The sequence below is a fragment of the Saccostrea cucullata genome, unplaced genomic scaffold, assembly GCF_032062105.1.
Source record: "Saccostrea cucullata isolate Sc308-1 unplaced genomic scaffold, CSIRO_AGI_Scuc_v1 ctg16023, whole genome shotgun sequence".
NCBI classification, from domain to species: domain Eukaryota; kingdom Metazoa; phylum Mollusca; class Bivalvia; order Ostreida; family Ostreidae; genus Saccostrea; species Saccostrea cuccullata.
Genome location: NW_026918118.1, coordinates 1,926 through 13,970, shown reverse-complemented (window position 1 = coordinate 13,970; position 12,045 = coordinate 1,926). Strand labels below are relative to the sequence as shown.

Below are 12,045 nucleotides of genomic sequence, written 5' to 3'. Positions count from 1 at the left end.
ATGATTTTAACAAATTTGAATCTACACTACCTGAGGATGTGCCCCGCGAGTCATGATTTTAACAAACTAAAATCTGCTCTACCTGAGGATGATTCCACATGAGTTTCATCTTTCCTAGTCCAGTGGTTCTGGAGAAGAAGATTTTTAAAGATTTTTCCTATATATTCCTATGTAAAACTTGTGGAGAAGATTTTTTGAAAGTGCCATTAATTTTTAACAAATTCATGATTATCTCCCCTTGGAAAAGGGTGTGGCCTTTCATTTGAACAAACTTGCATCCCCTTTACCCAAGGATACTTTGTGCCAAGATTGGTTGAAATTGGCCCAGTGGTTCTTGAGAAGAAGATGATAATGTGAAAAGTTTACGACGACAACGACGACGACAACGACGACTACGACTACGACAACGACAACGACAGACAACGGACACATTTTGATCAGAAAAGCTCACTTGAGCCTTCGGCTCAGGTGAGCTAAAAAGCAAATTCAAAAGAGCTGTTCGGGACATACCTGGTAAGACTGATTTTGTAAAGTTCATTTTTGAAAATTTCTTTCCACTCTTGAAATCATGGGCATCATATCGTGGTTTTAAGCTTATCAGTTCCTAAAAGACCAATGAAGATCATAGTATTTATTGATTTTGTAAATTTTTGAAAGGAACATCAATAATGAATATTTATAACGTATACAAATTGTGCATTTTTTAGTTTCAACTGCAAGCATTTACTTTGTTTGTCATCTAATCATCACAAAAATTTAAAAGACTGTCAAATATCTGCTTATAAACATTATGTATTCTCACATTGAATTCATTGGTTAGATGTTTCTGTGAATTTATTCTGTTGACATCTCCATAATGGTGTAGAAATTCGTCTTTCTTCTTATATTGGGGTTTCCTTCTGAAGAACTCGTACAAAGCATGATAGAGAAATACGTACTGGTCCTAAAATAATATAATGTAAAACGATTCTTCTTACCTAGGTCTATGTAAATTCAAATTTTAAAACTAGATTGCATTCATCACAAAAAAATTCAGTTTTTATCTTAGCAGTTCACCTACAGAAGCTAATATTCTTTTTATTCCTCTTTTTATTCTCCTCTCTCTCTCTCTCTCTCTTTCTCTCTCTCTCTCTCTCGATGTGTGTTTGAGTTAGTATATTTTTATCTCTCTTTCGTTCTTTTTTTTTAATTCAAGATAGAGCAATATATAAGGAATGTATGACTAAAAATTGCAGTTTCTTTGTTTACGTACCACATTTTGTATCATTGTCATCCTGTCTTTACGCATGGCCTTGACATACTCTATGACATTGACCTTGCCCTTGTCCTTGCCATATTTGGACAAAACGTCAAGGGCAATGAATGTCCCGGTTCGCCCAATTCCCGCACTGTAACACATTTTTATATGAAGAGAAAAATTACATTACAGTTTAGCGATCAAAGATAATAGGAAAATTTAAATTTGAGTAGTTTCTTAAAAAGTAAATGGGTAGAACTTTTTTTTTCAATTTGAAAGTACTTAATATCTATTTTCAGAACAATAGCATTTTATATAACGGATATGATGCTCAAAATTTCGGCCATTAATGTATAACGTTTGTCCTTAGTTATTACCTGCAATGGACAATAATTGGATGCTGAGAAGGTTTTATTTTGTGTCTGAAGTGTCGATGGAATACAACTAAGTTCAGAGGATTTGGAGTCCCATGATCGGGCCAACGGGTGTAATGATACTGTACGACCGTCCTTGACCCAGTGACCTTAAAATAAGCATACACACTATTAACGTATGATCTTTAGTGATAACGTCCATTCAACTCAATAATATAAGGAATATTTTTTTCTTCATCTAATGCTACAAGTATATCTATATACCCTCTTTTTCTGCACAGTCATTTTTCTCTCTACGAAATAAGCATATACTTTCTCTTCTACCAAGGTTACAGAAAATGGATTGATTTCCAGATCCTTTCCTTCATCAGGCCAGTATTGATGACATTTCACCTAAAATGAGGTTCATGATAAAAATAATTTTGAATTTATAAAAAGAGGATATAAAACTGTCATGTTTCAGCCAAGATTGAAATACAATTCATGGGTAGAAATCTTTAAAACTGTAATTTCAAAACCAGATTTAAGGAGACTTAATCAGGAAAACTTGATAACTCCATAATCAGAATGTTTTTTTTAACGTTTGATTCAAGTATAACAATTATTTAAATAATATCTTATATATAAAAATAAATTTCTTTATATACTAAAATACCTTTGGTCCCTCAATCAGATTGGTCAACATAACAATGTATTCCACATGTTCCTGCCATATCATTCTCCAGTGGTCTATTAAAGTATTTTCACGTGGACCTAAAAGAGTACGCTTGTTTAGTAAGCTTTTAGTGACAATAATATGCAAAGGTTTTCTTGATAAACATTTAAAGCTACTATGATTTATAAATATGTTTCAGATGGAAGGCGAAAATGTATTTTTCTTACCTTGACAAGCAATGAATTCTCTTTTCCCCTCCATATTCTAAATCACACATTTCACAATACATTTAAAATATTAACAATAATATCATGTACACACTATAATAACAAAATATTTGATGTAGTGAACAAAGAATGATAATCTGTGTTTATTACCTCAATATAGTTTGCATTGATGTAATCGGAGGTGAAGCCATTACCAACTTCTAAAATTACGCGGGAATGATCGTCTGTTATAAAAATTGAAATTCCATTATTATTGTCTATTGCATGAAAATAAAATGCTACAAGAGTAAAAGTACCTAAAAGATATTTCATGGTAATGCAGAATATCAAAACACTTTTAAAAGATATTGAAAATTCAAGTATTTTCAGCGTTAGTATTATTAAATTCAATTTTCAAACTGTTTAGATATAATATTTCACGAATAATAAATATTGTAGAATAAGTTCAAGTAGTAAGTAACTTTATATTGAATATTCAGCCTGACCCACGCCTAAAACTTTTCAATCTGCTGACGTTGAAATACATTTTTCACAATTGAATTACATATTTTATAGGAAATTTTTTTGCTACACTTAATGGAAGACAAATTATCAGGAATGAATTTAGCTACCCAAGTTAAAAGTGAAGTTGTTGATAAAAATATGCCAACTGTTCAAACAAAGATTAAACCGAATAAATTATGCAGCTATTAAATCCATTCTTTAAATATCAAAATTTAAAGAATATTAATTTTTACTCAATGGATTTACGAACCTGTTTTAAAATTTTAATTGACATTCCAAATTTGATGAAAGAATTGTTTATATACGTTCTAAATGAAAATGAAATAATAAATGATAAGAAGGGATATTTTTACATGGAAAAGTGGTTTTGAATCTGTTCCTGGGCATGTTTTCTGCTGTTTTAGCTGTTTCACAGGCAAATCGTTCTCCATAAGGAAGAGACTAAAATAGAAAGATACGTCTTAATCATCAGAGGATATTATGAAATGTAATGAGAACGCTGTAAATTGGATTCATAAAAATTATCAAAGAATAACTTTATTTTGTATAAAGAATGGTCATTATTTTATAGATGAAGTACACATTATACATTCAGAGCTTGAAAGGGGAAAAAAATATAAAATATTGATATGAAAAAGGCCTTAGACCAAAAATGTGAAATTGCACAAACATATCTTAATGATAAATAATTCAATAATCTTATTTTATTAAAAACTGACCTTGAACTCCTTCTGAAATCCTTCCATTTCATTGGCTTCTTTCTGAGTGATTATCTTCAGTAGATCTGACACAGCGACATCCTTAGCCACAGACAGATCATTATAATACACAGCCTCCTCGGGGTTCTCTATTTGTGGTTCTTCCTCTGGATCCTCAATCGTGACGGGAACATTTCCTATGTTGGTGTATAACTTGTTGTCAGCTACAATGAAAAGAACATATTTATTTTATTTATTTTTCTTTTTACTTCGAGGTCAACGTAATAATTCCACAAACATAGTAGCTTATTTCGAAACATGACAGATGATTAGGCTGATTTAAACCAACTTGTTATAAATGATATTAATATAAAAATCCAGGTATTTTCTTTCGTATTGGCTTCTGAGCTTGACTTCAATCACAAGTAAATAGTATTTAAAATGTTAAACAGGAAAAATTATTATGAAACCAGGCGTATGAGCATTTCCTGTATATACAAGATAAACAACCTCTTGGAGAAATATTTAAGTTATCCGAACTGTAAGAGACAGAGTGTTCCGACTTGTTATTGCTCTTTTGCCTCCTGAATCTGAAATGATATAAACTTTTTTAAAATACCTTTTGAAAAGGAGCAAAATGACTTTTGCCTGTCTGTCAAAATGAATGTACTGTTAGTATTCTCGAAGTCAATCGTTGCAAAATATTAATAGAGACTAACAATTTATTTTAATACAAACTATCATTAATTTTACTTGTTATTTCTCTTGGATTTTCTTAATTCGAATCTTTTATGAATAAATGTTTTACATTGTATTCATATACATGTAGTTTTATGCTTACCTGATGAGAAGAATGACAATTATTACAATCATTATAACAAAAACGACGCCTCCTAGTCCAGCACCAATTGCAGACACAGGAATATCTGACGGACCACTCCGAGAGAGGGCTAAGAAAAAAGATTTGTTTTTCCGTTTAAAAAAAGGGGTAAGAAGGTACATATGTAATTAAAAGATTGTATTCGCAAATAGCTCTTTGAAAATGAAAGGTATAGAAGTATCTAAAATATCTGATTAAAAAAGGGACATTACACAGACTAAGTATCGTGAACAAATTTGAGAACAAAACATACAGCTGTACAATGTACTGATTTTCACTCCAGCTTTACATTGATAGAATTTGTATTTAATTTTTTTTTTCAATAAGAGTAGTTCATATGTATCGTTCATTGTTGTGTAGAAAATTTAGGTATGCATATACCATAAACACAGTGAAGTGCAATTTGATGATAAAAATCAACGCATTTAAATTGTATTTTCCATTACTTTTATGTAAAAAAAATAACTAGTTCTTACCTACGCCACATTGATCACCGACGAAGCCCTGTTTACAACCATCAAGACAGGTACCATTCTCAGCGTGACAAAGCCCATTTAGACAACTTCTACTACACTTTTCTGTGCAGTTGGCACCGTGAAAGTCCGGTCTGCATTCTGAATTAACAAAAATATATAACTTTTCATTCTATATTTTGAAATACTCAGCTCCAAATATATCAAATTACGAAGATTCGTGGCATTTACTCGGTATTGTGGAGAAATACTTTAAGAACGACCATTAAAAAGAGAACCATACTCCACAACGCTCACCCATGTTTGCTGTATTTTATAATATTTTACCCCTAGGTGCAAATATCCCTATTCAAATTATTTTAGATCAGCTAACGTGGCCTCTCCACTGAAAGTTGTTTAAATACAACATAAATATGGATCTACACTACTTGAGAATGCTACCACATTGAATGATTCATTATGGTTTTCCGCGATCTTAAGAATTTTTGAAAGATTTGTCTCCTATATTATTACTACTGTGGACCAATCTTTAAAAATAGACTCTCACTCAACATTTTACAAACGTTTGTACCTTATGACGCTTTCACTCAAAATCCAGCTTTCATGGTCAAGTGGTTCTTGGGAAGAAGTTGATTTTTAAGATATAACTTAATAAACTTATTTCAATGTTTAAATTAAATTCCCTATGGTGGCATAACACATACAACCTTTCAAACAATTTACACTTTACACAACCAATATCTCGGAATGCTTCCACATACGTTTTAGCATTCCTGCTCGTTGTTCTTCAGATTAAAATAATTTATCGACCTAATTCTACCTTTGTCTTTTCTGAATCCTCTTCCTTAATAAGGGAATTTAAAAAATTAGGAGTTCTCTTTTCATGTAACAGAAATACCATGTCGTAGTGAGCTTAGCATGCAAATATGCTGCTAGACAGCAAGACAGACGCTGAACAAAGTAAGATCAAAAAAGCTCATTTTCAGCTCAGATGAGATAAAAAGCTACATGAACATTTTGTCAAAAAAGTGAATTTATATTTTATATATACATAATTATATAATCAGATTATAATTGATTCAGAATTACGTTTTAAAACTTATTATACCATTGCATGTTGATCCCTGCCATCCGATTTTGCATGTGCAGTTACCAGTGTTTCTTTCACAGACTAAATAACATCCAAAGTTGCAGCCCATCTGACAATTGTCCCCAAACTTCCCATCCACACATCCATTGTCACAGGCCCCAGTTTCTTTATTGCACGTGTTTTTACAGTTAGTATTACACCTGATGCTACAGTCGTTGCCATGATAACCAACCCGGCATTCTCCAGAACAATCACCACTCGTTCTGTCACAAGTAGTAGGGCAGGAAGAGCAGTTCTTGTCACAGTAATATCCAAAATATCCAGGCAAACATCCTTTATCGCAGTATCCATTACTGTTACAAGTACCACCTTTACACCTACTACTACAGGGCAGGGCACAATCAGAACCATAATGTGTTGATACACATCCTAAGATAATTAACACATGTTCGTTATATTTCATCTTATATTAATATCCATGGACAAATATTTTCATACATACTGTCATTAAGAATTATATTGATTATCTAGACTTTCCCTTATAATTCAGTGGGTTCATAGCTGATTTATGCTACGAGATAAACTGGAGTATATTGTCAATGTTTGTCGAATATGCACCATTTTAATTGATTTGAATGAATCAAATGTTAAATAAAACGGTTAGTTAACTCATTATATTTTGAGATACCCCTTTTTAGGGTCAACGAGTGTGCATATCGTTCAAACCTATAGCAAACCTTTTGGAAATACCTGGAAGTTTCATAATATAAGAATAATCCATATGTATGAGGAATGTTACTTGATAGACATACACATAATTTCAATGCAGTTTGTCTACGCAGAACTTGTAGATCCCCTGTTTGATGTAGATCTCTGACATTCACCTACTTACATGTATCGTATCATTTTAGTTGAGAAGAGACTAGAGACTAGATTTTCTGTCAACTTTCTAGCATTGTCGGCAAGATCTTCGTAATACAGCTTAATTCAGTCGTACATTTACTCCTTTTTAAAAGGAGAGGGACTGGATATTGCAGTTCGATATATACATAACATTATTATACTTCTGTTAAAATAACTATCTTTTATAGTTCATGCATAGCAAAGCTATACCCCGGGTATAGTTTTTGTTATTATACCTCTGCTTTTTTTTCTATATAAAAATAAGACGATTAAACATGCTATTTTTTCTAAACAATCTCTACCGTGAAATAGTTTTTGTGCTATTTGCCCATGGTGAATAGTCCTTAAACTATTCAACGGCAGCATTCGATTTCCCTCGCTTTTCATCTCTGAACACTTCTGATTTTACATGGATTGTGACGTATATATTATGACGTAACAAAGGTAAAGTCAGCATCGGTATAATAAAACACCTATTTACTGACTACTCGGACAATAACAAGTTTATCGTCCCCCTCGACAGCAAACTATTTCCCTCGGCTGCGCCTCGGGAAATAGTTTGCTGTCGAGGGGGACGATAAACTTGCTACTGTCCTCATAGCCAGTAAATAGGTGTATACTATCCACCCTCGGAAAATTTTCATGCAATTTTTTCCCTGCAATTTCTGCCTCCAATTTTAATTTACAGCGATAAATCTATTGACTGATGATGTCATAATGACTTCAGTAGCATCATGGGGTCAACAGGATTTCAGATTATTCTTGCAGTCTTATCTTACTCAAAAAATTCAAACCTTAGAAATTATATTATACATCAGTATAATAAAACGCTTATCTACTGGTTATGAGTGGGATAGCTCTTTTATCAAACCTATTCCCCGAGGGACTGGATATTGCAGTTCGATATAAACATAACATTATTATATCTCTTCTGTAATTACTCTGTATAAAACTAATACTATAAAACTGCCTATTTCCCCGAGAAGAGACTATTGCCCTCATCTTAAGACTCCCTGAAAAAATCATAGCTACTCCCTGGGACAACTCCCTCGTGAATATTTACTAGTAATTTAAACCAATCAAAGTGTTCAGTGGTTTCAAGAAGTCTAGAGTCTATGACGTCATGTTATAAGCAACGTAACTATGACGTCCAAACATTTCGAAATGCGATGTCAAAATCATACCTGAATTCTAGCAAAATGAAGACAACGATAATTCGAAATGTCATTAAAATACTTTTTAAAGATAATCTAATTGTTTTAGGACATGATGCATTACTTATAATACAATATGTTAAACCGCATGCATTTGTAATTATGCCTCTACAGTGTTTTTTAAATAGAATATCTGGTAAAAGGAAAAGTTAAATTGCCTGTAATTGTTTCCGTATAAAAAACAGTTACATGTATGGAATGGGAACTCGGGAAATAGCATTTGCCGCCTCGGGAAATAGTTTCCTCTCTCGGGGAACTATAAATTTGCTATTTCCCTCGTACCCATTCCATTACTGTATATTATTTTCCAATGAGGGATTCTGCATTTTTTTTTCAGAAACCTTTTATCTCTTTATCATTCCTTTCATAACACAAGAACTCTTTCATGTACAGTTCGAAAGATGAAGAGTAATGTACTTCTTAGCAGATTAAAGTTAGGGACTGTGTAAATAGTAGTTCCTATGGGAAGACGTTGATATAGCATTGTATAAGACTTCGATATATTCAACTGGTACTATCCACCGCGTGTTTGAGATTAATAGAGGATATTCATATTGTGTGATTTCATATTAGCTTTATCCAACGAGTTGAAATGGTGTGTACTATTCGCGAGACTTCCCTTAACAAAAGCTTGAGACTTCCCCTGTGAAACAACATGAATGATTTCAAATTGATGACGCATAGCTTGATGAAGCAGCACAGTTGATGTTGACTTGCCTCGAATGAAAAAAGATCGTGTTCAAAATTTAGGATTTTTGCTCTCTGCGTCTTTGAAAACATTGAAAATTGCTGGAGTTTACATAAAAAACTTCTGATTGAAAGTTGTAAGGACGGAAGGATCGTGAATTTTTATCGCCCGGATCAAAATATCTGAGGCGTATATTGTTTTTGTCCTGTCTGTCTGTTTGTCTGTTTATCTGTTTGTCTGCAAACTCTAACCTTTGCCATAACTTTTGAACTATGAATGAAAGAGACTTCATATTTGGTATGCATACTCCACTAATTAAGCTCTCCCAAATGACTTCAAGGTCAATGACTTTGTGACCCTGACTTTGACCTATATGCTAAAAATATTTTTTTTATTGCAAACTTTAACCTTCCCAATAACTTTTGAATAATAAAAGATAGAGACTTCATGTTTGGTATGCATACACCACTGATTACACTCTTTTATATGACACCATGGTCAATGACCTTGTGACCTTGACTGTGACCTATACACTAAATATAGCTTTTTTGTCGGCAAACTTTTACCTTCTAAAAGATAGAGACTTAATAGTTAGCATGCATACTCCACAAACTAATCCCTTTCACGTGACACCAAGGTTAATAACCTTGTGACCTTGACTGTGTTCTATATACTAAAACATAGCTTTTTTGAACCTTCACCATAACGTTTGAGCCATAAGAGATAGAGACTACATATTTAATATGCATTCTTCATCAATCAAGTTTCTTCAAGGGAGACCAAGATCAATGACCTTGTGAACTTGACTGTGACCTATATGCTAAAAAAATGTTTTTACAACCTTGTTGCCGCCGGGCGCATTGTGTTTCACAAACACATCTTGTACTATTTGTGCGAGGTCTGTACATAACGTGCAAGGCTAGGCAAGGCTACTTGTAGATTCATGGTTGATCCACGGTATGTTACACCTACATTATTAGGTAGGCATGCGAAGTATAATATAAGAGCGCATTTTGAAGGTTTTAAAGGAATTATAACAACAACTTAACTGCTAGAACATATTTTCTCCTAAAATCATTAAAACGAAGGGGGGGGGGGGGAGTCCGTCTTAAAGTAGCTTATATAGGCACTTTGATAAAATAAAACACTTCTTTGACATAAGAGTTTTTTTTTTCTTGCTTTTATAAACATTTTTGCTCTTAACATTCATTTTATACGGTCAAGAATTTTTACAAATAAAAGTTTCAATAAAATAAATTTTGAAGCGAGGGACTGTGTCAAAAGTTTAATTGATAAAACATCTACCTGTGAATAAAGCATAAGTTTATCTCATGGGTAGTATCCCATACAAGTATGAGATAAAACATAAGACGTGATTAACATTTGGGTATGAGGTTATGGATTGACGTATCAGACATATATTAAATCTTTAGATTGATTGATTGTATACTGTTTAACGTCCCTCTCCAGAATATTTCACTGATACTGAGACGTCACCATTGCCGGTGAAGGGCTGCAAATTTAGGCCTATGCTCGGCACTTAGGGCCATTGAGCAGGGAGGGATCTTTATCGTGCCACACTTGCTGTGACACGGGGCCTCGGTTTATACGGTCTCATCCGAAGGACCGCCCGATTTAGTCGCCTTTTAATTTACGACAAGCAAGGGGGTACTGAGGACCTATTCTAACCCGGATCCCCACGGGGTTTTAATCTTTAGAGATAAAGCAACTATAATTATGACCTAACTTTTGTTAAATCACATTATTGATACATGTATAAAAGAAATATTCTATATCGCTATTTATTAAATTGGAACTATGCTGATAAATAAAAGTAGGAACATATAACTTAAGAATTTAATTTTTTTTATATCGCTGATAATATTGTTTGTATTGATATTAGGTAAAAAATAATAATTAATATTATTATTATAGAAAAAAGAGTGGTTATTTAATTCGAATCACTAAATTTCAAATAATATCATTACAAAATCGTAGAAAATCATGGCGCCCTATCTCAATATACATAATTAAATAGTTTAAAGGATATATTTAAAGAAATATCATATTTAAATTTTAATCTTAGTACTTTGAATAATTCATAAGAAATTATATTTAAGCTTACTATCACATGTGTTTCCAATCCAGTTCGGTATGCACCCAATGCTGCAAAATCCATTCAGTTGATTACATAGACCACGAACACAAGTGGAATTGCAAGTGTGATTGCAAAAAGTACCATAATACCCATCATGACAGCCTCCATCACAATGACCACTGCTAAAGTTACAAATGTTATTTTTACATTGTAGACTGCATAGCTGCCGGCATTGGAAACCATAGTATCTATCTTGACATCCATTTTCACATTTACCATCATATTTTCTGCAGGATTTCGTGGAACATGTTGTACTGCAAGGAGTTTCACATTTTGCTCCATAATACCCAGGAACACAGTTATAACTACATTCTCCCGTATTCTGCTTGCATATCCGTGGATCGCAGTTAAGGTTACAATCCTGTGTACAATAGTACCAGTAAAAACCGTCTTCACAGCCATTTGTACATGCTCCATTACCATAGTCACACAGTCCTTCTTTGCAATTTGGACATATTCGTGTTTCACAACGATTTCCAGTGTAAAAGCTTTTACAGGAAAAGCAATTACCATTTCTTTCGCAATAGTTCTCTGAGCAACCGTAAGGGCATCGTTCTGTACACTTGTCTCCATAATAACCATTTTTGCACCCACGCGTACAGTAACCATTATCATTGCATTGGTTATAATTGCAGTTCAAGCTACATTGTTGAATTTCTGAAATTTAAAAAAAATCTTATGAAATATCAGTTGCAATCAGACATATACATTTAAACACGTACTGGTAACGTAACAAACAGACCTACATAGAATTAACAACCCTGCCTACCCGTGTCCTATTTAAAAGAGGCATAATTTCGGTGAGCATTGTAAGATGAATTAGGTCTGGGGTAAAATTATGCAAATTTTTAAATCCACAATCCGAGGAAAGGAAAAAGCGGGAGGGTATATAGTAGGGATGGCAATTTGTAACCGGTTAATCGATTAATCGGTCGGAACGATGC

The 12,045-nt window shown here is 33.2% G+C and overlaps 1 protein-coding gene across 1 annotated transcript; it reads right to left on the bottom strand.

The window, feature by feature from the left end:
- Positions 1-510: 510 nt before the first annotated feature.
- Positions 511-11,758, bottom strand: LOC134250557 (protein draper-like; the record flags this gene model as incomplete). The annotated part of the gene is made up of 15 exons (XM_062732951.1): positions 511-604; positions 803-943; positions 1,253-1,388; positions 1,615-1,760; positions 1,876-2,004; positions 2,267-2,364; positions 2,494-2,530; positions 2,644-2,717; positions 3,351-3,438; positions 3,717-3,919; positions 4,206-4,285; positions 4,537-4,645; positions 5,052-5,189; positions 6,157-6,567; positions 11,069-11,758. Coding segments are annotated over 15 exons (2,574 nt in total), but the record flags the coding sequence as incomplete, so codon positions are not given.
- Between the last annotated feature and the right edge of the window lie 287 nt (positions 11,759-12,045).